Source organism: Heloderma suspectum, chromosome 7 (assembly GCF_057233095.1).
Source record: "Heloderma suspectum isolate Gila_16-S chromosome 7, 16-S_ref, whole genome shotgun sequence".
Taxonomy (NCBI): domain Eukaryota; kingdom Metazoa; phylum Chordata; class Lepidosauria; order Squamata; family Helodermatidae; genus Heloderma; species Heloderma suspectum.
Genome location: NC_139464.1, coordinates 75178810 through 75205598, shown reverse-complemented (window position 1 = coordinate 75205598; position 26789 = coordinate 75178810). Strand labels below are relative to the sequence as shown.

The window sequence follows — 26789 nt, the reverse complement described above, 5'->3', positions numbered from 1 at the left end:
AGCTCAGACATAATATTCCTTTCCTCTTCATGAATTTATTAACAATGTGCAGCAGTTAAAGACTTGGGATATTTAACTGTCCTCAGCTGGCCTATGAAATCTTTATAACAGGATAATGTTTTCATCTGACAACATTTTGTCTGGGCCAGACCTTGTCCTTGGATATTCATGCACACAATTCCCTGCAAAGTATGAGATGCCTTTTTGAACAGCCAAATCATTCCTCTTGGCCAAATGTGGCAAGGTTCTTGCAGCCCCAAAAGAATTATATTCGTTAGCAAAGGGATCTTTCTCAATTAATGGAATACTCATGCCAGATATGTTCTTAAAATTACAAACATGAATTTTCTTTGGGAACTCTTGTCACATATTGTATAAATGGTATGTGTAGTATTTAGAGAGTGCAACAGAAAACTGGAAATCTTCCCATATTTTCAACAGCTTTGTGACAAATTGTTCCATTGACGAAACTAATTTAGTTCTGATAGAGACACTCTTCGTTAATTTCTTGGCAATATAAACCCCTCGCTAATTTGTGATTCAGTTATTTCAGTCTCTAACTAGACTGTTGGTGTGGAAAGGGATTTATTGATGAAAGGATAGCATGTGTAAAACATAAAATTTATAGGGAGATCAGCTTTCAAAGAGTTTTTGGGAAAATGTACTGCAATAGCCTAGTTACCTGAAGAAACCCTAGCCATGAGATTATTATCTCTCAGGCACTGGCAAGAATATCACTTGCTATTACAAGTTCACAGGAAACTCTGTCCTGTCTATTTGAAGATGCAAAACTCAGAACTGAGGATAGGGTGCAAAGATGCTTATTAGTGCCCGCACATTCAAATGCCTTCACAATTATGCAGTAAACATGAAAAATGTGTCAGTAGTTTCAGAGAGCTTAGAAAGTAGGAAGAGGATGGGTTCAAGAGATAAAATATTTTCCATTTTGCGATGTGTCACAGTTCATTCCTTGTTCCTAATCCAGGGTGCTTCCAGAAGATGTTTTTATTGTGCACTCTACCTGAGCCATATGGGGGATCCAGGTAACATTGTCTAACATTTGTAACCCTCCTGTCTTTTCCCACTGCTTCTTGTATCTTCTTTCTTACCACAGAAAATCCATTAAGGAGCGAAAGATTGAATACCTGCACATTGCCTTTCGAAGTGGTAGTTCTTGGAGCTATGTGTCTGGAAGCATCCCCAATACCTGATTACCCCCCACCTCACCCCCATAACCAGCAAATCCAAACTTCATTGTTTTTAATGCAAGAGTAAGGTCGCGATCCTATGCACGTTTAGATGGGAAAAAAGGCCTACAATTCCCAGCATGCCCCATCCAGCATGGCTGGCTGGGACATGCTGGGAGTTGTAGGCCTTTTTTTCTGTCTAAACATGCATAGGATTGCCTAAAGCACATTAATTATGAAATGCATACATATAATAATATCACCTTATAACACCTTATATGCCTAATGGTGAAATCTTAGGCATCCTTACATGGGAGTATATCCCACTGAACATGATGGGCGTTACTGCCAACTAAATATGCATAGTATTGCACTGCTAGAACCAGGACAAAGGGCAATTGTTGCATTAATAGGAGGCTTACAATACAGAAATGCACTGAAAGAACACAGAAAGGCTTTCTATAGGTGTAGCCTCTCCAATGGCTAGATAGCTAGATAGATGGCTAGATAGCATCACCGATGCAATGAATATGGACTTGAGCATGCTCCGGGAGAGAGCGCAGGACAGGAAGGCCTGGCGTGCTATGGTCCATGGGGTCACGAAGAGTTGGACATGACTGAACGAGCGAACAACAACAAGCCTCTCCAAATGTAGATGTAAAGCACCAGCCTGTTACTATGTCTAAGGAACTGTTTAAATTATTAAGACCTGGTATCCAAGGGACCACTTGCCTTATTATGAACCTGCCCGGTTATCAAGATCTACAGGACAGGCCCTCTTGATGGCACCCTTACCCGCAGAGGCCCACTTGTCATGTACACATGAACAGGCTTTCTCTTGTGTCACTCCTATGCTGTGGAACACGCTCCCTCAAGAACTATGATTGGCCCCCGCTCACTTGGCTTTTAGAAAGGGTGTGACGGCACATCTTTTTAATGTAACCTTTTAAATTATGTAGTTGTTTTAATATTGTAATGGTTTAGGATGCAATCCTATCCATGTTTAGACAGAAAAGAGTCCATGGCTGGCTGGGGAACACTGGCAGTTGTGCCTGATATATTCTATTGGACTCAAACCTTGTTGTCATTACAAGATTCCATAGCCCACACAAGAGAAGCACCATTTAAATAATATGACCTGATGAAAGGCTATCATGAGTACTTCAGAGTGATCAAATTTCTAATGTCCTTGTGTTGTTATTGAGGTACTAAATTGAGTAAAGATACAGGCATAGTTTTTATTGGATTTATTAAACTTTCTTTTGCCAGTACAGTATTCAATTAGACCAGAGGACATAAAACCATTCTCGGAATCAGATATTCAGATTAATGGAAGGGCTGCTTAAATAAAATCACATTGATACAGGCAGATATGCTATATATCTGAAAAGTAGATGTTTAAATAACAGAATTTGTCCACTTTCAATTGAATATTGTATTTATTTTTCTTCATAAAAACACCAAATTATTCTTCCTTCCCATCTATTTATCATCTAAAACATTATCAGTCATCCATGTCTCTAAAAGCTGTTGACAAAGTAAAAACAACAAGCCACAGCAGGAACTTAAAAATACATTATTAGATGTTAAAGAAAATAACAGTGAATGTTTATACAATCAGTTAATATACTTAATAAAATAATGTAGACATTTGGCGCGGCATGTGTCAAGCACTAAAACAAAATGGAATACCTTTCCCATAACTTATCAATAACTTCCAGTAGAGGGCAGCATTGTTACAGCTGAATTGATAAAATTCTAAGGTTTCATCAGGTTACTACAGCAAACTGGTGGAAAACTGCTGCAAAAAATAAGATTTTCATACAGGGAAAGCACTTGGCAGAGAAAACATTCTGTAAGCTATGTTAAGATGATCAAGTGCAATGACTGTACATTTCACTGTGTGTACAAATGCTATGAAGCTGTCATCAGTGGTTACTTTCCAGAGTATCTACACATGTTTATGCAATAAAATATAATATACAGGTGTGATTGTTATATGTAATTTAGATTTGGGTTTAGAAACAGTATTTCTCTCTCAGTAAGAAGAAAAATATAACATACCAAATATGTGTCTTTTTATATGTTTCTGATTATTGCTACTGCATAATTTTGATGTATTGTTGTTGGTTATTTTATTTTTATCATGATCTATTTTACAAGACCGTTGTCCAAATTTTAGTACACTGAAACTAAGCTCTGGAGCTTTCTAAGTTCATGCAGTGCTAGGATTTTTAAAATTATTTACAGCACAATCCTATGCATATCTACATAGAAGTCAATCCCGCTGAGACCAATGGGACTTTTTATTCCCAGGTGAGATAGGATTGCAGCCTTAAAATACAGTCCAATACTTGCAATGCTGGGAGTTGTAGGACTTTTTTTCTCTCTCAACATGCATACAATTTCACTCTTATTTAGTTATTTAACCTTCTAGAATGACATGTATCTCTAAGGTTGGAGTGGATTACAGTTTAAAATCCCACACTCTTAAAAGCTCCATTCTAGTGACCACAAGATGTCCCAAATAATTTTTTAAGGTTCAGGCTCAGGCTTAAGGGTGTCCCCAGGGTGAGAGGAACAGAATACTATAATGTGGAACTGTCAGAGAACACCCCTCCCCTTTATATGTCTTTCTTATCAGAGCTTCTCTGGCAAGGTCAGCCAAGATGATATTCGTGATTGCTCTGAGAAAACGAGATAGTTTTAAATGGCAAATATCTGCATATATTTCAGAACTTTACTCTAGCAGGCAAGACTGCAATATATTTCATGAATTCCCACAATATTTAATCACCCAGTGATTACTGCCCTCGCTGAACTGGTTTGTAATAAACTGTGTAGGATCCTGAGGTGTTCGCAGGACTTCAGTCCATCTGAGTGAATTGCCATCTAGCAATTATTCCCTAACTCACAGTACAGTAGGAAGGTACAATACACCCCATGCAGCCCATCTCCAAGTTACAGCATTACAATTGTGAAAAAGAATGGAAATCTGTAGGAATCGGGAACAGGCATGAGAACAAACAGGTGTGTTTGGATTTGAAAGCTAAAATCCAACTGAACCTTTTTACTGGGCACAGTCCCTATTTTATGCTTTCTAGGTTAGGATGTTCTGGAATCCAGAACATTCTAATCTCTGGCTCTTCTTTCACTGAGAATTCCCCACTTTAGAGGTCCCACTATTAGGTCCATTGCTTTTCCCCACCTGGGCATGTAGACTCTCAAAAGCAATAAAAGGGCTCCAAATTTTGGAACACAGTCAATGTGTCTCACCAACAGGAGTGTTAATTATCTGAATACAGAATAAAGGGATGTGCCTAGGTGGATTTTCACCCAACCTTTCCATGAATGTGTGCTAGGGATGGACGAAAGTCACTTACCTGATCCCGAAGCTTGCTTCGCGGTGGGGGGAGGCGCTTCGTCCCTCCCCCTGAAATTCTGGCCAGGGGGGAGACGCCCTGTCCCTCCCCGCCGAAATTCTTGCCGGGGGGGATGCGCCCCATCCCTCCCCGCCAAAATTCTGGCCGGGGGGGGAGGCGCCCCGTCCTTCTGACCGCGAAACGTCGTCGTCTGCTGGGACGCAAATGGTGGCGGCCGTAGCCGCCGCCGCTTGCGTCCCTGCAGTCAGCTGTGATAGGCTACGTAAATGTTTACGTAGCCTATCACGGCTGACTTTGGGGGGAAAAAAAACGAATATGCAAATGGCGGCGCCCATGGGCGCCGCCATTTGCGTTCCTTATTTTGGCACGTGTAGTCTACGTAAACATTTACGTAGACTACGGCGAAAATAAGGGGAACGCTATTTGCGTTGCCCTTATTTTCGCCGTAGTCTACGTAAATGTTTACGTAGACTACACGTGCCAAAATAAGGAACGCAAATGGCGGCACCCATGGGCGCCGCCATTTGCGTATGCGCTTCCCCCCCCCCCAAAGTCAGCCGTGATAGGCTATGTAAACATTTACGTAGCCTATCACGGTGTTTTTTTAAAAATCTAGCCGTGATAGGCTACGTAAATCTTTACGTAGCCTATCACGTTTGCTTGTTTTTGTTTTGTTTTTTACTTGGAAATGGCGGCAGTGGGAGCAGCCGGTTGGAAGACCGGCCGCTGCTGCTGAACCGCTGCCGGAGCCGCCGCCACCAGGGACATTCGACCAAGGTAAGTCCCGTCCCGGTGGGGTGGCAGGGGGGTGGCAGACTGTTTCTCCACCAATTTCGGGGGGCCGAATGCGCTGGCATTTGGCCTCCCTGAGATTCGTGGAGAAATTCTCTGACATCCCTAATGTGTACCCCTCCAGTGCCAGTTCCAGGTTTTGTAGGGCCACTGGACATGGTGCCCTTTGTTGTTGTTGTTCAGTCGTTCAGTCGTGTCCGACTCTTCGTGACCCCATGGACCATAGCACGCCCTTTTCCCTGTTGCTGCTGCTCCCCATTCCCTTGCCCTCTTCCTTTGGGCCCAGTCTCTGGCTGCTGCTCCTTCTCCTTGCTCCTGTTACTGCTCGCTCACTTGGATAGGGCAGCTGAACAAGCAGCAGCTGTGAAGAGGAGAAATAGCAAGACCAGGGGCTCCATATACTGCCGTGGGCCCCTGGCTGAAACACTAGACTTGGCAGGGGCTTGACAGCGCTAGCCCTTGATGCTGGTCCTGCTAATGTGTCCCCTTCTGCCTTCTACCCTTTCTTCTCCATGCTGCCTCCTTTCCTGCCTTTGAGCATTTCTACACCAGACTAAAATCCTGCAACTTTACTGGGGCTTTCTGCTCCCATTTTAAAAGCAGGACCACGACGGCCTACTTTCCCCCTTATCTGCATGTTCTATATGTTTCATTATACAGCCACTAGATGGTGCTGTGATCCAGCTCCTCTTATTGCGTGACTTCCTCTTCTCATGAGGAAACTCAACACACTATAATTTGATAGCTCATTATCTCCGATATTTAAAAAAATGGGATAAAGTTCATTTAGCACGGGAGACACCCTGGAAGTTGACAACATCATGTAAAGGACCCACAAACTTCTATGAGCAACCAAACTCAATAGCAGGGAAAAAGCTCTTGTGTGGAGAAACCTTTTGAAAATGATACTTTCTGTCCAGGGTTGCCTTTTATTCAGACCTGCCCTACTGCTACATGGTGTGTTGACTGGCTCTCTTACTTGAGCCACCTAGATTGCTTTGCTGATCCATTTCTCATGGCACCTCTGAGGTATTCCATGGGAGTTGTTTTCCTCTGGGTTCATATTCCGTGGCACTGCTGCAGTGTTTGCACGCCTGAAACCCATAGATGGGAGAGGCCAATCTTGCAAGACCTTTCCATTCAAACATCATTCCAATGCTGAGATCAAGAGTAACATTTTCTTGGTAAGCACCCGCAGAATTGGCTCTGCTCACATGACCGTGGGCCTCTAAACATTGCAGTAGCACTGTGGAATGATCTCATGGAAATGTAGGTTCCACATTATTACATTAACACTAAATATGTACCTCATACAACTTGGAATCTGTGGTTGCCACCTTTTTTCCTTCCAGGCTTCATGCAATGTTAACAGCTGCATAATAGGCAGAAATCCAATAGGTGAAGCTTTCCATCAATGCATCTCCATGCCGACCAAAGCTTCTCCTGTTAAATTTCCATTATTCAGCTAATAAAGGCAAATCCACAAAACCTATTTCAGAAAGTTCAGGAAAGTTTCCCCTTATTATTGTGCTCTACTACAGTGGTCTCCAAAGTGGGATGCGCAAGACGATCCATGGGGGATGCGTGAGTTGCCTGATAATTGAGCAGCCTCCCACTGAGCTGCCACTGTGTGCAGTGGTGGCGGTGGTGGAGGCAGCAGGATGGGACGGGAGCCGAGGGGAAGCTCCATGGCATTTCTCTCTTGGCTCCAGTCCCGCCTCTGCCACGACCACCCAGAGCAACTGCGCCAGTCTCTGCCAGGCACAGCAGAGGAAGGCGCAGTTGCTTGCTCTGCCATGGCACTGGAGCAGCTGCCTTCCTGCTGAAGGAGAGCAGATTTGTTCCAAATGTGCTGACCTTTTCTGTGATGACAAGTGGCTGTCAGTAGGATGCTACCTAGCAGATATTTCTGAAAAAATAAACACACATAATCTGTCCCTTCAAGGTAAAGGTGATATTTTAACAATGAGTGAAAAAGTAACTGCTTTTTGAAAGAAACTCGTGCTATGGAAAGACCATTTTGAAAATGGATGTTTGGAAATGTTTCCATCGCTATTTTGGATGTTGCCAAAAATGATGTAAGTGTGTCACCTCTAAAAACTCTCATAGCTGCACATTTAAAAAACTTGGAAAAGGAATTTGCTAACCTGTTTAAAAAAATTCCAAATGAAGAGTTTCAGTGAGTTTTGAACCCATTTGTTAAAAATATAAAAATGCGACACCTTCTGATTAGTTTGCAAGAACAACTGATTGACATGAGGGAAGATGGAAGTTTACTAGCTGAATTTCAACAAAAACCTTTGCATAATTGGTAGATAGGATTGAAAAATGAGTATCATGATTTAGTAAGCGCAGCCAATGATGCACTTCTTCCATTTGGATCTACATATCTTTGTGAGGTGTCTTTTTCAGCTATGACAGCCATTAAAACCAAATATTGAAATAAACGGAACTTAGAACCAGACCTTCAAATTGCTGTATTACAAAGTGTTAAACCAAGATTTTCAAAAATAATGAAGCATAGTCAATCACATTGCTCTCACTAAAAGTATTATTATTAATAATATTTTTAAGGAAAGCAAGAGGGTTTTTTATACCATTAATAAATACAATAAATTATTTAAAAATATTGTTTATTTCATCTTAATCTCATCTTTTTTATTTTTATTTTTGTCTATGTTTCATAATGTACATATTAGTACAGCAGTCCACGTATATCATATAAATATATATATATATTGGGTGTGTGTGTTCAAAAACCTTTTACCAATATAGGTGTGCGATCAAAAAAGTTTGGAGACCGCTGCTCTACACAACAGTCATGTGAGGCTGGGTGGGCTAGGCCCGCACCACCATTAATGTCTCTCATGGCCATATTCCTTCACCTTCTACTCATTTGGAATACGTCAAAAGGGACTTTACACAGATACCGATGTATGGACATAGAGCTCCTCCATGTGAGGGCAGCAGGGGAGTGACTGTAACCCTCTTGCAATGCATTCAACATGCATGGAGGCTGGAGTGCCAGGGCTGTCAGGCATGTCGAGACTGTGTGTGTGGGGTCGGCTGTCCTGTGTGGCCTTGTGATGTCCTCATACATTCTTTCAATGCATAGAAGGGCTACGTGAACTCCCTTAAAGATCTGCATGTTTAGCAGAGCCTAGAGCAGGAGTGGAGAACCTTTCTCAGACCAAAGGCTGAATTTAGATTGATATATAGATGCTAGATAGATGATAGATCAATCAATAGATGTGTGTGTGTGTGTGTATTTTCAGATATCTGAAGGGCTGTGATGGAGGGATAGAACAGTCTTGTGCTCTGTTGCTCCAGAGGGCAGGTCTAGAAACAACAGATGGAAACTGCAGGGAAGCAAATTTCAGCTAAACATTAGGAAAAGCATTCCAGTGGTGAGCGCAGCTCCACAGTGGAACAAATGGCCTCTGGAGCAGGTGGGCTCTCCTTTGTTGGAGGTATTTAAGCAGAGGCTGGATGGCCATCTCGCAGGGCTTGTGGGCACGTCTGGCACTTTGAGAAATCATCCTGAGCACACCACAAAATGGGCATGTTGCAGATGAAAGCACTGGTCTGCAGCCACCTGCCAGCTTCATTTCCTAAGAATATCTCAGAGCCCCATGTGTGGCCCAGAGGCATTCATGGGAAATGAAGATGGCAGGGCTCGGAGGCGCTCCTCACTTTGCTTTGAAGCAATCCCCGCTGCCAGGACGAAACGTTGTTTAAAACAAATTTTAAAAATGGGAGGATTGTGGCACCTCAGTGGGGGCCAAGAAAGGTGCCTGAGGGTGCCTGGGGGCACCACATTGCCTGCGCCTGAGTTAAAGGAATAAATAACGACACTGCCCAGAATCAGCAACATGGGTTCTGAGCACTCCTAAAGTCTTATTTATTTAATGTATTATTCCTTTGTTTAAAACATTCAGACCCTACCTTCCAATGAAGTTATTCTCAAGATGGCCTAGGTTGTAATAAAACCTCCCCCACCCCCGCAACTCACACAGTTCCCAGCAGCCTTTCGCCCCCTGGCCTGATGGACGGGGCCAGCGTGCTCCCCTTCAGTTCTGCCTTCCCAGGACAACTAGAAACTGGAGCAGGCGACTCTTTCTGGCAGGGAGGGAGAAGCCAGCTCTCTGCAGCTGCTCCCTTGCTGGCCAGTGGATGGGGCCAGGCTGGTCTTCCCCTTATTGTGATCCGGGGAGGCAGAGGGGGCAGCCCCACAGTGGCCCTTGGTGTGCCGGCTGCTGACAGAGTGTGCATCCCCTGAGCTCTGCAGCCTGTTCTGGGGCAACTGGCAGTTAGAGCTGAATGTCCTTTTTTTCTGTGCAGACTGAGAAACTATAAAGAAACAGCCCTCCATTTCACTTTTTCATTCCTCCTGGTCAGTGAGTACAGAGGAATAACCCCCCCGCCCCAGAGTTCAAGTGTGTATGCAGGGACAGCCTAAACAGACTTTGGCTTTAATCTCAGCTGCTCTTTTCTTTCTTCCCCCTAATCTTGAAATTTGGTACATTTCTGAAAGACTGGGAAAGGAGACGGGGGAGGGGAGAGATTAGGCCCAAAGTAGACATGACATTAATTGTGTGAATGCAATAACCATGCATGTGTTTTTAAAATGTAAATAGTACTAACAGAGCTTCCCTCCATTTGGGTGGGGAAATTTTGTCCACAATGTAGTGTGGGGGGGAATAGTTACTGCCACATCCCACCTCCGTGGTCCCAATCCTGCATATTCACTGTGGCTGCTATCGATACTTTTAAAATGGTGTTAATTGCAATCATGCAATTTAATTCACATGTACTGTGGCCTTCAGGAAGTGGAATTTGAGAGGGCTGGTCCCAAGCATAACGAGCTAAGGTAAGATTTGGAGGGTAGGCGGGTTGGCTTTAGAATGGATTTCCCAGATGAGGGAGTTCATTTTTGGACTCTTCCTCTTGCTGAAATTACTTTCCATCCATAACCCCACCGATTTTCCCCTGATAGTTCTTCTATGACTGGCTGAACTCTTTCTTGGTTCTCATAACAGTATAGTGACAGCTGGGAGATTATGCTAACAGAAAACAGAAGCCTAGTCTTTTCAGCCAATTCCCATTGTACTACAGCCCAGTATAGGCTGGGACTGACTCCCTCTCCTTCAGGGGGATTATAGGGCTCACATATCAGTAGTAGTACAACTTCACTGCAGTAATGCTAAAGAAGGATGACAGGTCACTTTGGCTGTGTTGGATGCTCTATCCTTAAAGAAATACCCCCCCCCCCATTGCACAAAATAGTTCTAGTAGTGGCAGGGATTAGTGCCATTTCATGGCAAATTTCCCAGCATTGCAACTTTTATTAAAAGACCATGATCTAACAGTCACGTTTAAATGTATTTGGTTTCAGCGTATTGGATTGTGCCCAAGGATATCAAGTTTCTAGTACTGACATTCGTATCATTGAAGATACAAGGTTATATATTCCTTTGGTTTATTTTAAAATAGTTCTCCAAGTAAAACCGATGGGACACAATCAATCCACACTTAAGCAATTTTAAACACCATTACTTTAAATGGAGGACGCAAGTATGTTCTTAAATCTTTCCCATGAAAGGCACTTAAACATGCTTAATTTTTGTGGGATCATGTGATTTGAGATACGGCAAGTTCCATCAATAGACCTATTCTATATCCAACATGATATTGCAAGATACAGAGAACAGTAAAAACTGTTATCTTCTATATCATTGTCCTTTTGCCAAGCATTTATGTTCTACTTTAGTGAAATGCACAATTACCAAGATCGTACCTCTTGGAAAAAAATCCAGTCCTCAACAAGAAGTATGAAGTATCGGGCTGAAGATGTGGTCTATCTAATCTAAACATGACATTTTGAACAACAGATTGACAAAAGCAGGTAACAACCCTGAATTCTTGAAGTTTATTGTAACTGACTTTAGTAACATTTGACTGTCTCGTTCTCCTTGGAAAACCTCTTGGACGTTCACAGATAAATTTCAAGCACTGATATGTAAAGTGAACTTCTTCAAGTCCACCCAAACAACTCCCCCCACCCCTTCAAGAAGGTATTAAAGCCGGTGACTATGAATTCAACAACTACACAAATAGATATATAAAAATCAAAACATTGTATCATACAGGAACATTTGACAGAGAAAAAGATTATATACATAAATATTTATATAGTACATACATAGCAAGGACCACAGTTTCCTGCACTGACCATTTTATCAAATAAAAATGCATTAAACAATACTGGTTTGGGTGCTTTCACATTCCTTGTGATCTCCTTACATCCATCTGAGTTATTAGTGGAAGACAAATTACCAACAGAAATCTGGCTTGTTCAGTACCTTAGATCAAAATAGAACTACATTTGTAAGATAAGGCTTCAGGCTGTGTATATAATATGCTCACCATGGGAGGCCTGCCCAAACCAGTCTCCCTCTGACAAGCAAGCCCATTCTAGTTGCAATGATTCGATGTGCTTATCTTAGATTGCAGTCGCGATGTTGAGGATTCCACTCCTCTTCCAGTGGCCATCAGGTCCAACTGACAGGAGCGTAGAGGCTCTCAGTATGAGGAGGCTCTCAACATGACTCTCACCCATATAAGTACTTCTAAATTTTACAGCTGGGATGGAGATTACTTATGAAGAGACTATTTTCAACAGTATAGCACATGCATTGGCCCACAGAGTGATCCCAAATGCTAGTTTTACAGTTATGAACGCAACAGGTAGGTTCAAAGCTGTATTTTTCTAGCATTAAACAGTAGGCCCAGCTTTACCAAGTGGCTGGCCAAGATTCATTTTCTCTTCCGAGCGCAGCACTGTCAATTTGAAAGTCACCTATGACAACACGTGATTTTATTGGCATGGCTACCTTTTACTAACAGCTGCAGCCTGTTGAGAGTGATGGGCTGTGAAATCCCACAGAAACCGACAGCAGCCAATTCTTGTAAGAGACCATGTTTATATTTGAAAGGCTGTTGAAAGTTAGTATGACAAAGGATTTAACATGCTGGCGCACCTTCAATAGAGGGCATTCCTGTAATAATCACCCTTTAATATAATTTATAGCTTAACAAGTAAAAATACTTTAGAAGGTTGGTGCTTACACCTAGTTTATAAATCCTGATTTGATTGTACTGCTTAACCTTATGGACAACCATTTAAAACAACAATTGTTTCACTTATTTTCTCTTCTCCTTTCTATGTATATACACTATACATACATATATACACGCCTAGTTTTGCAACTGTTGAGAATTTGAAGATCTCAGTTCTTCAGCAACTTATAAATATCCCAGCCTCTTTTTCAAAATAGGGTATAACATATATTATAATAAACCATACCCACAGACAAGTTTAAAAGGCACTAGGGTAACTTTCAAACAGCTACATTGTCTTTCAGTATCCTAGAAAAGGTGGTTATCAAAACAACAATAACAGTAACAGTCTGTTTTGAAGACTATATACACAATTCGTTCTGTGCATCCCCCAGCACACATTTTTATCCTAACCTGGCCCAGACAAGTTTGGCATTCGCTTTGGTGCATAAATAACGATCCTTTATTAAAGGGTGCTTTAATATTCCATAGGTTCCTCCTAGTGGCATTACTACCAACGTCTTTGGAGCTATTGACTAGAAGTAATGTCCCCTTCTTTGTGTCAAAAGTCTTTTTATTTCCTCCCTTGGATGATGGCAATCAACCATTCCAGTAGGAAAGAAAATCCAAACATGTTTTATTTTCTTCCAGATTAATGCTGATTGGAACCGGGAGAACTGTAAATCCAGTCCATGACAATTAAAGTCATGCTCCCCATCATAAAGATTATGCCGACAATGAGGAAAACCAGGGCCTGTAATTGAGAAGGGACAAAACAAAAATCCCAAATTAGTAGTGAAGAGAGCTTAAGATTCTACAATACTGAGACACAATACTGGTTATTTCTGGTCCACTTACTCCAATCTTCTGAGGTGACCTGAAAGGCTCTTTCTTGACAATCCGGAGATAAAAGGCAGCAGGAAGAATAAATATCAGCATTGTGGCGGCAGAGGCACCTGAAACAGGAAACGCGAATTGTTACTGTTTGGGTAAGAAAGGGCAGCCCTGGGAGAATGGGACTGATTATAGTTTTGTAATTTTTTCCCCTTCTATTGTGCAATGTAGATGTAGATTTCTAGTAAATTATATCAGCTATTGGCCATACTGGCTGGGGATGTTGGAAGTTGTAGTCTGGAGGGCACAGGGTTGGGGAAGGCTGAATTATATCATCACAAAGCAGGAGCATTACAAAGAAGATGGGAAGCTTCTGTAATAATGTTCCAGACATCTGTAAGTCTCTCTGGGAAAGCAGGGCCACATTCTCCGATTAGAAATAATTCCAGAATCATTCACTACTTCAGCCTTACCCCACACAGGTGATGAGCCTATGTCTGGACTGTACCACTTCAAACTGTAGGTGAGGGCTCACATGATGGAATTGTCCCCCATGGGGAAAAGAACACAGTCCTACACATACAAGACTGGATGTCAGGGCCATGGCTAATCTGGAACCCTTCTTCCTGACATCTCATTTTCTATGCATAGGGTATGTTTTTGTGTATTCAGTAATGAGAGCACAAGTGGAACTGCTGAGAAACAGGTTTAATACCTTGGGTTGATCATATGTGAAACTGGCTAAAGATCAAAGTACACGTTACATTAAATGCACAGTATGTAACTCTGGGTGCGTGTTTTTTAAAAATAAAAAGAAGGGGGGGGAGGATCCCATTGGTGCCCACTGGAGCTTTTTTTCTTAATCCTAACTGACACGTGGTGGTGGTGGGGATGGAAGGATTAAATCTTCTCTCCCTGAGCACGGCAGTCCCGATCCAGATTGGACCCCCATACACTTACTTTTAAATGTTTAAAAAACCACACATATGGAGCTACATGCTATCTATAATATACTTTTAGTCTGACTCTAAGTATCTCTCTGAGAGAGATTTTGTTCCTGCTATATTGAGTTCTACTGTACTGGTGTTTCTGATAAACATTTTTGTTTCCAGCAGAAACAGTAAGATGGATATATATCTTTTTTCAAAGCATACCTATGAATCCAAAGATGTCTCTAATACTAGGTACAAATATGACTAAGAGGTTATTAAATGCAAGGATCACTGCAGCAATGAGGAAGTGTCTTATCCAACTGAAAGGCCTCCTGGGGAACAAAAGCGTAGTAACTGATGTACGGATCTGTAAAACAGAAGGGGGATATATCAGCATAGTTCAGTTTTATTTTGTTACAACTTTTAAATTTAGGATATACTCTAGTAATTTTGCATCAAGAAATGTTATATATAATTGCTTTTTATTTTTATAAAGATTTCTGCTTGATGATCATGGTTTTATGAATAATATGTGCACTTTGAGGCAGAATGTAAAATATTAATAACAGTGTAGAAGAATAAGTAAGTATATGAGAGAGAAATATTTTCAGAAAAATATTTTTTTTATAAATTTTTTATAATTTTTTTTATAATTTTTTTTTATATTTTTTTTCAGAAAAATATTTCTGCCGTTAGAAGTAACTTACACAACAGAGAGAGAGAAAAAGAAATACATGGGGAATATTCCTTATTCCATATGTTTTTGTTTGTGAACCACCCAGAAAATGTCTGCTATAGGGCAGCTTTGGGGCGCAATCCTATGCAGATAGGCAGCTGCCTCCGAACTCAGAGGTGACCGCCTATCCAGTGCAGGGCAGGAGAAGCATGGAGGGGATCATTCCCTCCACGCTTCTCCTGCCCTGCATTTTCAGCTAGACAGCCGATTGCAGCTGTCTAGCCACGGGAGGACTGACTGGGGGAGGAGGCTGCCATACGACACACTGGATGGTCATACAGGCATTTCTACCATCACCACCCTGGAATGCCCCCCGGGAATGCCCCATTTTGGCTGCTCTGCACTCCTCTTGCGAGTGCGGAGCACAGGGCTTTTCTGTGCTGCCTGCAAGGCAGCGCAGAAGTGGAGGAAGGTCGGTTCTTTGGGAACCGACCTCAGAGCGCGGGCTCCAAGGTCAGTTCCCGGAAAACCATCTGAAAACCATCCTATGGCTGTCTAGCCACTGACTAGCAGCCATGGGATTGCTCCCTTAGTTATCTACTAATTAATTAATTAATTAATTAATTATTTTATTATTTATACAACTTTTATACTGCCTTTTTAAAAAACCCCCACCAACATGGCATACAAAATGCTGAAAACAATAAAAACAGCAATATCATAAAACATGAGGGAGCAATCCTATGGCTGCTAGACAGCAGCTAGACGGCCATGGGATATGTTGTTTTCCGGGAACCAACCAGAACCGACCTCCCCCCACTTCTGTGCTGCCTTGGAGGCAGCGTGGAACATCCCCATACTCTGTGCTTGCAAAAGGAGCGCGGAGCGGCTGAAAAGTGGCATGGCTGGGGACGTTCCGGGGTGGGGAGAGCGTAACTGCATGTACGACACATCCTATGTGTTGTACAGCAGCCTCCTTCCCTGTTCTGTGCTCCTGCGGCTAGATAGCTGCAATCGGCTGTCAATCGGCACAGAACGAACCCCTCCCCTGCCCTGCTTTGGATAGGGTTGCGCCCTAAGATATAATTTATTTATTTATTTATTATTAAATTTATTAATTGCCCATCTGGCTGGTCACCCAGCCACTCTGGGCGATGTACAACATACAATAAAACAGTTTAAAACAATAAAATTCTACAATAAAAACATTTCCTAAAATACCCTAACCCACCCCAAATGCCTGCCTGAACAACCACGTTTTTAATGCACAACGGAAGCTCATTAAAGAGGGGGCATGACAGAGTTCCCTAGGGAGGGAGTTCCACAGAGTGGGGGCCACCACAGAAAAGGCCCTCTCCCTCGTCCCCACCAGTCTAGCTGTCCTGGCTGATGGGACAGAGAGAAGGCCATCCGAGGCTGATCTTGTTAAGCGGCCTGTCTGGTGCTGCTGGAGGCGCTCCTTAAGATAGGCTGGGCGGGAACCATATAGGGTTTAAAGGTCAAAACCGACACCTTGAATTTGGCCCGGAAAACAACTGGTAACCAGTGCAACAGTGCAAATATGATACAGCAATCAATCAATCAATCAATCAATACATCCTCTGGAAACTCTTATATGTTATTGAAAAGCGGCTACATTTTATTTCAGTGTAAAAACACATCCCCGGTCTCGTGTAAATTTCGCTCACTTAGTCATTTCATCTACAAATGACATCAAGAAAGAAATGTAGAGATGGATTTGTCTGTCTTTTCTGCTCATGCAAACATCTCAAACCTGAACAGCATTTCTCAAGCTTTGTACTGCAGAGATAGTAAGTAGGCAAAAGGTGAACAGCAGCTCCAGTTGGAAACTGTGAATGGATAGTGTTACACTGAAGTCTTCTGACTAGATAAAAAAAAGTCTTAAGTGCAGAAGCTGAACAGCAAAAATGGCACTTTAGCTAGCTTGCGTTGTTAAGTCAGAGACATTAAGAATCATGGGAGTTTTGTTCTCTATTTCAGTGGCATGCAGACTGCTCCTTTGGGTTCCAGATCTTACCCATAATCATTCCCTCTCTTAGCAAAGTTTGGGGCAAGTGCTAATCTGAATGTATCCAAAAGGGAACCACCAATGCACAACAGGAAGGCATCAGCCTGCTTGGGGGAGCTCCAAGGTTTGCAGGAGTAGAAAAAAATCTTTAGGAAAAAGCCAACACCCCCCTCCCCCACGCCAACACAGCCCACTGAGGACTGAGCATGCTTAGTGGCCACAGAATGCTGAGTATCTATTGTGGGTTGGAATGGAGTATTCTGGAGGAGGATATTGCTAATGGGCACGTTGAATGGGTGCACTGAGCAGGAGCCCTGCACCCTGCAATACCGGGTGGCCAGGCTGCACAAAGGAGGGCTTGGAAAAAGTCCATGGAAATGGGATAATTGGCATCAGTTCTCCATGCTTTCCTTACTTCCAGGCTAGACTATCATAATAATTCCCATATAGGGCTGCTTTTTAAAGTAGCACAGGAACTTGAATTGTTCCAAAATGTGGCAGACATAAATTTATCTGGTGCCTGACTCCAGTCCTTATTATTCTGGTTTTGTTCCTGCACTATTAGTTACCTGTTTATTTGTAGGCTCAGTTTAAAGCACTGGGTCTTAACTCATAAAGCCTTAAATGGTCTTGGGCCCAGTTATTTCAAGGACCATCTGCTTACATATCAACCAGCCTGGCTTTTAAGATCTGTTTTGGAGGTCCTGCCATCGTCATGAATGGTCACGCAAGTATGTACATGAGACAGGACCTTCTTGGTGGTGGTGCTGAGGCAGATAGGAGCATACATACATACCCGTACATAGGAGCACATACCAGCACATGCCAGCACATATGACCATACACACATACCAGCATATAGGCTGCTTAAAAGGTGGTGTGGATCTTAGAAAAAAAATTGAGCTGGTATAAACCAAGCCCCTAAATCTGGCTAGTGTAGGGGGTTCATCACACAAGGCTGTTTATTTCACAATTTACTGGGGCTTCTGTTTCTGCATTCTAAGTGAGATACAGATCAGCTCTTTACACAGGCAAGTTCTCTGCAGCCTTGGGGCAGAGAGCAAGCAGTGAATCAGTGGGTCTCTCGAAGGATTCAAGTCTCTCTCTCTCTCTCTCTCTCTCTCCAAAGCAGTGCAGGCTGTGTGTGTGAATTCATTGCTGTCAGCCATTTACATGGGGTCTTCTTCTTCCTCCTCCTTCCCTGGCCAGCTCCACCCTCACTTTGAGCCAAGAAAACTCTCCTCCTAGCCCAGGTCAGCAGGCACACATGTTGGAGGAGGGCAGGGTGTGGGGGAGAGCAATCATGACTTTTCTGCTCTTCTCAATAGCTTCTTCTTCCCAGGCTGTGGTTATAGTGGAACGGCACATTTACACATAGCCATTAAAGTGGATTTACATTTAAATAGTGGATTATCTCATGGTTTGTTTTTTTTAGTGGGAGAAAGATCAAATACAGCTGGATGTGCCCTGGAGGTTGATGGCATCATGTAAGTGACCAGCAAATTTCCATGAGTGACCGATCATGAGTGCATGAAAAATGCCTCATGTAAAGACAGCCTAGATCTTGCTTTGATAAAGGGCCAGCTATTTCTCTGTCCATTGCTGAAAACAAAAGTCCAGATATAAGCACGACTGCTTTTCATCCACCAAATTTGAAATCTGGAGGAAATCCAAATTCTGCACCCAGAATAAAATGTGAGAAATCCAGTCCAAATTAAATGTTTTTAATTCCATTATATTTCAGTTCGACACATTTTAGGTATGTGCTTAAGTTTTTAATTGAAGTCAATGGGATTTAAAAGTCCTTAACTTGGCTGGATTGTACTCTATATAAGTTAAGTAACCCTTTGTGTAAGATGGAGCCTTTGGGAGGAAAACCAAGGCAATGTCACAAACTGTAACATTATCACAGCATCCAAATTCATTACATCAGGGTTGCAGGTAAGTACATTGGCACAAATATATGAGAACTGGTTGGAAATTAGTTGATCTAAGTTTCTTTGACAACTCAAGTCCATCAGAAGAATTTCCTGAGCTCCATTTTGTTTATTTCAAATACAGCCTGAGCAGCCTGAGAAAACTGTAGAAAGTTTTCTAGCTCTGGATATTTGGCATTCTGAATTATCAACAACACTTCACCCGCTGAAGCTAAATTTAGAATTAAAAATATATAGAGGGTTTGGTTTACTTTAGTGCTAAACTAATAGCAGAATGAGTGCATTGCTACAAAGGAATTACCAGGAATGCAAAAAAGGACCAAGAAAAAAAGAGAGAGTAATCAGAGTTCTCATGTATGCGCTGCTCAAGATTATTTAATGAATTGTCTTTGACTTACTGGGAATAGGACTATTGGCACAGTCAGAGTCACAGCCACGAGTACTGCAAGGCGAACCATCAAAAGCAGGGTGTCAAAAGTGTCAAAACTGTATGCTTTAGTGTATGTATGAAGCAGCTCGTCTTCAACTTCTCCTGCAAAAAAGAAATGGCCAAAGTAAGCTTTGTCAGGCAATCCCACACTCCCTCACTCTCACAGTCACACAGTACATACAGAGTTAAGCCCACCCTGTTACACTATATCAGCTTTATTCAATTCAGTGTGACAGAGACAATCGCAAAGTAATTGAATAAAGACATTATAGCTTTTTTTAGGGAGGGCATTTTCTTCATATGGTACAATATCATGAATATGTAACGTAATATTCCTTCCTGTACCACAAAACACTCCACAAAGCCAGCAAACCCTTTAGTTAAGCAGAAGAGAAAAGTGAAGGAGGTGAAAAGAAAGAATTAGTACAAGGAAACTGGTTTTGCCATAATATGCAAGCAAGTATCGACATGTTGGGTTGCTATACTGAATGCCTTACTTAAGGGGGGAAAATTAAAAACTCAAGTCCTGAAATTCTGAGGAGACAGTGCATTTGAATGGGAAATGTGTGAAAATATGTCTCGGGACAGTGAGGGATAACATAAGAATGAAATTAAATGCCAGAAGAGTTGGACACCATTTCAGACTCTGAGAGAATGATGTAGATCAGCTTAGACTCACCATAGAAAGTAAGATAGCCAAACAGGGCAGCGAGGAGATACATGCCAAGCATCCCAGTGATGGAGACATTGGCAACGTTTTGCATCCTTTTGCGAGATCGGCTGAGAAAGAAAATGCAAAAAGATTTGTACAGCTAATTATTACATATATTTATGTCATGAATGAAGAAGCAAGTATATTTTCAGAAAGACTAATCAAGTGGGCTCATATGTTGCATAACCTGCTAGAGGTTTTATTCCTGACTCTTTCCTTGTGGTGTGTCTATTTCAGGTTTCACAATTATTCTGTAAAAAGTAAATAGCACTACAGCGCTACATCTGCATTACAAACCTATAGTCAGTTTTCAACTGGCTTAGCTATTATATCCTCTCCAAGGAATTCTGAGAACTGTAGTTCTGTGAAGTGGGAGAGAATTCTTCATTCCTCACAAAACTACATTTCCTTGCACTACAGTGCCTTTGCCTGCCTATCTAATTTTATTCACTTTATTTCACAAGCAAATGTTTGGAGATCATGCTTCTCCCATACAGGAGCATACACCCTGAAAAGGGGCAGGGAAAAATAACAGTATAATTATTTTTCACCCAGCAAGGCTGTTCTCTCCTCCACCTTGCATCTGCTAAACACAGGTAGTCACTGGAAAGACTGTATTAAGCGAGGGATAAAATTCAGGGGGTACCTGCTTCGATCTTGTGGAAAGACACATACAGAACATAAAGCAGAAGCACTGAAAGGATATCATCATATAAAGAGAAGAGCAAAAGAAATTAATAAGATTAATTTAATAGAAATAATTATTTGCTAGTAAGAAGTTTATTCATGCTTTATGAACTAAAGCCAGAAAACCAGCAAAAAGTGGCTCAATCATGATCCCAGCTTAAATACAGAGGTCTGTAAGAATAAATTTATGAAAAGCGGTCTTACTTTTTAAGTTCACTGTATATGGGTAGCACTTCAGGATGGCACACAAATGCAAATGCCAGGATCGGTATTGTATAGGCAGTCTAAAACAAAACAAGGATTCCATCTCTGGTCAGTATTTCTGTTTCTCACTGCGTGACTGAATGTGGCATTTTAATCAATGTGAAGAGCTTTATGCTGCAACTGTTCTAGATGAAGCTCTGGTCGAGATAGACACACTGAATGAGAACTGTTGGGAAAACAATGGGTGGCTATCCCGTGCTGTCTCCTCTTTTGGTAGCAGGGAACCTAGTGAAGGAATGCTACACAATGGGTTGGATCCAGACTTACTTAGTCATACTTAGAGCAGACCCACTGAAATCAATGGAATTTAAATTACTCATGATCCAGCCCAATGGTTTGTAGGAAGGGTATCCTGTATAGATATTTAAAGAACCATAAAAGGAACTAAGAGATTGCATAGCACAGTCTGGCGCCCTCCGGATGTGGACTACAACTCACATCATCCCCAGCCAGCATCAGCAAATGTTGGCATAGCTACTGGATATTGCAACTTCTGTATACTCCTAACCACTATGCAGGAAGCCAAAAAGAGTAGGCAAGCCATCCCAATAAGGATACAGATCCAATGGGTCTTTGTTCTTAAGGGGACCCCAGTAAATGCTTCCAACTGGAGTAACTGCTGGGATTACTTGGCCACATGTATAACTCCCAGAATGGCTCCTCTCAATAAAACTCTGAGCTTCATTTCAGTCAAGGGAGAATGGCAGGTCGCAGACTGGCAATTTTCTATCAAGAGAATAATAACAACGCCTTACCCGTGAGTTAAACACGAGATACTTGGGTTGGCACTTGTCGTCGCCCTCTCCGTGGGCTTCATATTCAACTCCACTTTGATGTATCTTATCCTTGGTTTCTTCAAAACCTGAAGAATACTGCTTGTGGATACTGTCCATCATAAAATTTAGTCCTGAATTAGCAGAATCATTTGGTAACATCATGATATGTAATGGAACTGTGGTGCCATTGTGGGACCAGTTGCCAACATCATTATCCAAGACTGGGAGAGGACAGGGTATCTGGGATTTCTTGTAGATTACCTAGAGTAAGATTAAAAATATATGTCACCAGACTGAATGCATGAAGTCAGCAGATATAATCTGAATCTCTTTAAAAGGCACTGCTATCTCTCAAAAGGCTATATCTGATCAGGTTACATTTCTCTCTTCCTGTTATCGGTGACATTGAGCTTTTCTACGTCAGGCTGCTGTGAATCCCCTGTATGTACTTTTACTTTCGTCACAGAACTGAGATCTGAGCACTACATGATGCGTGTTTCCCTTCCAGCTTTTCTGCTATATAACTTCTAGATGGCACTGTAGTATAGTGGATTAGTGCAAATACACAAGAGGAAATCACGTTCTTTCACTTTCGCAATAAAATGCTGCATTTCCCCGCATCTAAAAAAAAACTTGCTGAAAGTGCTGGTTAGACACAGAGGTGAAACTCTGTGTCTAACTCCTTTAGACAAGGTCATGACATTGTCTAAAAACCCATAAATAACTGTGGGTAGGGAATGACAAGTGCATGATAAATGCTTGTGTAGAAAAATCAATCCTTTAGCAATATTTATTACACTCATCCATATGCATTTTGGATATATTACAATGTCCTAATGTCATTCTGGTTAACACGTGGTAACCATTCTCATCCTGCTTACTCCACAGTAGCTCCACTGAAATTAAGCTAAAATTGTTTTGAAAAATGCTGTCACCACATATTTACCAGAAGGGAGTTTCATGAAGTGCACAGCTTTAGGGGAGAGCTATCTCTGTCTGTATCAGCAAACTGGAGTAGGAAATGCTTTGGACTTAAATGGTCTCTATGCTTATTTGGTTTGGTGCCTCTGACAGAGCAATCCTTCCCAGGGACCATAGGATGGGGAGGATCTGCCCTTACAAGGCTGTAAGCACAGCAATGACTTGGAGTGGGAAAAATCCAAGTGGGGGTTCTGCCTACCTCCCAGCAGCTGTGGAAAGCTCTGCAGTGGCTCCTCTTCCGAGGTCGCTCTTGCAACCTCAGTGCAGGGTCCAGGAGGAAAGGAGATACAACAGTAGGGGGGAGGAGAGGGGAGGGGAAAGGAGAGACTGCATCTGCTAGAAGCAGAAGCCTCTCCGTCACCCATCTTCCCACAGCGAGGTAAATAGCTAGATGGGCTGAGAAGCCTGCCTAGCTGAAAATGATGGTTATAGTGGAACAGGAGGCAAAAACGCCTCTGTCATTCCACCCACCCTGCCTGGCTCTTGCTGGCAGGGCTTTGGATTGGCGAATTCTAAACAGAATCAATCCAGTCAGACTGCACCCTAAAGATACAAATGTGCCTGGGATGTTCTAATCATTAGAATCTAATGGCTCTGTTCTGCAACTTGATCATGTTGGAGCCATCATGTTTGGCTTCTTCCTGAGCTCATTCATGGCACAGCCATCTATGCCAGGTAATAGTCTATGCGGTTCTGCTAAAGGTGTGCTGAGAAAAGGGCTTATTCCTATCCCTTGTACTAACTCAGCCCCACGTCCTAACCATAGGCACATGCTTCTGCTGCAGCGGCAAACATCACTGCCTATTCTGTTGGGGTTTCAGCTTGTCTATAGGAGTGGTCAGTTATTTATTGACAGATAATTTTTATTTTTCTCTTGGTAGCATTCCTGCCCCCCTTTAGTCTCCATCATGATGCGTGATTCACAACAGAACTTGTCTAAGGAGACGTCACCCTTTGATGCAGGACTCTTAAATATTTTTCTTAACAGGACCCAGGAACATGGGTAGAGCTAACAAACATCGAGCAGACATATGAAGATGTCAGTCATAAGGTGAACAAATGTGGGTGGCCACCGCAAAAAGCTGGAGCCACTGACTACATCCACTCAGTCACTCCACTGCCATTTTGACACATGCATTAATAATGTAAAAGTTCCGCATGTGTTAGTACTAAACTTCATATAATTACTTACCACGCTCAGAAAGAATACCATGCAAGTAAGTGAAAATCCACTTGTATAACCAAGATAACCTTCAAAAACAACAAATGAATGCACAGTTAAATCACAGGTGAATCAGCTGATTAATTCAAACGTCTGTTAGAGATAAGCAGTTATATATGCGTTTGAATGAGGTAATTGCTTTACCTAAATTCTTTAGAAGTGAGAGTGGAAGAATAACTCCAATGCTCACCAATATCACGAGGTAGTTACCATTTAGATACCATTCCCTAGAAAAGGAAAATAAAATAACCATGTATTAATCCATTCTGTGTGGTTTATAAGAACAGAGAAGATTTTTATTGAATTTTAGAAAATGTAAACAGAACCATACCCAGAATTCTCTTCAAGCCCTAGAAATGCTCTGATTACTTCTGGAAGTTCATACTTAATAATAAAGAGGTAGCTTGACATGGCTGAAAAGACAAATATATTAACTTAGGATGTATGACCACCTTGCCTGAAAAGGGACATCTAAAACGTTCAGATAATTTAATTTCCACTTAAATGGAGATGCTATTCGTATCAATTTACAGAGCGAAATTGTTCTTTCAGAAAATTAGGAGTCTTAGGGCGCAATCCTATCAAGATAGGCTGTTGCCTCTGAACTCAGAGGTGACCACCTATACTATGCAAGGCAGGAGAGGCACGGGGGAGACTGTTCCCTCTATGCCTCTCCTGCCCTGCTATTTTCCACTAGACAGCCATTTTTTGGGGGCCAACCAGGAGAGGAGGCTGCATGTATGACACATAGGATGTGTTGTACACGCAGGCCTGCTCTTCTCGTCCCGGAACACCCCCAGCCCTGCCCCCTTTCAGTTGCTCTGTGCTCCTCATCCAAGCGCAGAGGATGGGGCTTCTGTGCACTGCCTCTGAGGCAGCGCGGACATGGGAGAAAGTTGGTTCCCGGAAAAGAGCATATCCTATGGCCCTCTAGACAGTGTCTAGTGGCCGTAGGATTGCTCCCTCCAACTGTGGAATACTGAGAATAAACATTCCCTCATGCATCTGAAATCCTGACGCTCCAGAGTAACAGTGGTACTGGGGATGCCAGACCATTTGCATGGCCCTTACATTCATAGATTATTCTGAAAAGGAACTCAGAGAAAGGGGGAGCATAATATTACTCCATTAAATTAAACAAGTGGGAATGGTAGTGATTATATTAGTTGTGAGTGTCTTTTGACCTGCTTTAAAAGCACTTGGGTATCTGAACGCAGAATCCTTTACATGTCTACTGAGAAATTAGTTCCACTGAATTCAATGGGGCATACACCTTGGTCAGTGTGTATAGGACTGCAGCTTAAGAGCTGTTTCCCATGTGGCTTGTTTTAGAAGAGGGCTCCTCCCAACAATTTAATGCATCGGAAACTCTAGAATCAACTTGGTGAGCCGAAACCATGCAGCAGGCTTGGGAGGGCCATATCTCAGTGGTGGAGCCCCTGCTTTGCATGCAGATGGTCCCAGGTGAAATCCCCAGCAACACCAGGTAGGGCTAGGAAAGGATCCTGCCTGAAACCTTGGAAAGCTGCTGCCAGTCAGTATTGACAATATTGGCCTACATGGACCAATGGTCGGACTCAGTATAAGGCAGCATTCTATGTTCCTGTGTTCCATGTAGGGATGTACAGATTGTGTAAAATCCATTCCATCTGTATTTCACAGATTGTCAGGCACCTTTCATTCCATTGTTGGCCCATTGCAGGAATCAGATGTTTTTTGTTTCCGAATTTGAACAAATCCAGATTTGCGCAGATTTGCACATGCAGAAATGTGCAAATTTCCCCAAAATCCATATTGTAATGTTTTAGCCTATGGCACATTTTTTACTTAAAAAAAAAATATGTGTATTTCTCTATGTTGAAACTTATTCAAAATTCGGGAAAGTCTGAAGTCCATGGAATCCACCTGACGGGGAAAGCCAGTCTGCTGTGGAATCCCCAGGTAAGATTCATGAAAATCTGAACTCATTTTGTTCTATTGCAAATTTCTCTGACATCCCTATGCAAAACACAAAGTAGTACAAGTATCAAAAACAGGTAGGATCCACCCATGGCTGCAAAATTTCACATGGGAAAGGACCCTTTTAGTCATGCCGGCTGGGGCATGCAAGGAATTGTAGTATTTTTTCTGTCTAAATATACATAGGTTTGCACCCTAAATGACTCTGAAATTAGCTTTCAGTAGCAGAAACACCTTTCATACTGTAATTATTACTCATGTCATGTACTATACTGGACAATATAATTAAGAGTTTCTTTCTATCATATGGTGTTCAGGACTGCTGTAGCATCAACAGCAGGCAATTTATGCTATTGTGAGACAAATTATTCTCAGGTTAAACCCTCTTATTAAAAAGCCATAACCCACTTACCTCCAATGTTCTGCATTGTCAGTGAAATAAAAGCACCAATTTTTCCAGGCCATCCAAATGCCTTTTCGCCCAATTTTTCATATATTAGTGACCCTAGGGGCAACAGAGAACAAAACATTTTATTACAAGAATTCTTGATTGATCAGATTTGGCACGGCCCTTTAAAACAGCATATTCAAAGAGTTCCTTGCTCAACAGCTGACTTATGATCCTGCCAAATGTAAGCATTTGTAAAGTCTATTATTTCAGTAGGAAACATGTGCCTAAATCTTTCCCACGGAAATCAGAAGGAAGCAAAACTTTTTAGGTTTGGCTGGATGATTGTGCCCATGATATGGGGCTGAGGACAACACTACCACTGTTCTGGAAGAGATCTCAGTTCTCAGATCTTCTATCCTTACCACCTGCCAGATGAAAGGCTGGATGATTGTGCCCATGATACGGGGTTTTAGGTTTG

The 26789-nt window shown here is 42.1% G+C and overlaps 1 protein-coding gene across 7 annotated transcripts in view; it reads right to left on the bottom strand.

Moving 5' to 3' along the window:
- Window positions 1-10828: 10828 nt before the first annotated feature.
- The window catches only part of SLC38A4 (solute carrier family 38 member 4), a 40918-nt gene continuing 24957 nt past the window's right edge, over window positions 10829-26789 (bottom strand). For 6 of the 7 annotated variants that reach the window (XM_084810634.1, XM_084810638.1, XM_084810632.1 and 3 more), the window contains 11 exons: window positions 26333-26425; window positions 24293-24374; window positions 24106-24188; window positions 23932-23990; window positions 21738-22019; window positions 20923-21002; window positions 19999-20099; window positions 19288-19421; window positions 14470-14614; window positions 13340-13437; window positions 10900-13235 (listed from right to left, as the gene is read on the bottom strand). In XM_084810634.1, coding sequence (XP_084666760.1) covers window positions 13134-13235; window positions 13340-13437; window positions 14470-14614; window positions 19288-19421; window positions 19999-20099; window positions 20923-21002; window positions 21738-22019; window positions 23932-23990; window positions 24106-24188; window positions 24293-24374; window positions 26333-26425 — 1259 coding nt within the window. In that variant the 3' untranslated portion in view covers window positions 10900-13133. Of the gene's footprint in view, window positions 13236-13339; window positions 13438-14469; window positions 14615-19287; window positions 19422-19998; window positions 20100-20922; window positions 21003-21737; window positions 22020-23931; window positions 23991-24105; window positions 24189-24292; window positions 24375-26332; window positions 26426-26789 lie in introns of all 7 variants that reach the window. The other variant, XM_084810631.1, reaches the window with a different exon arrangement.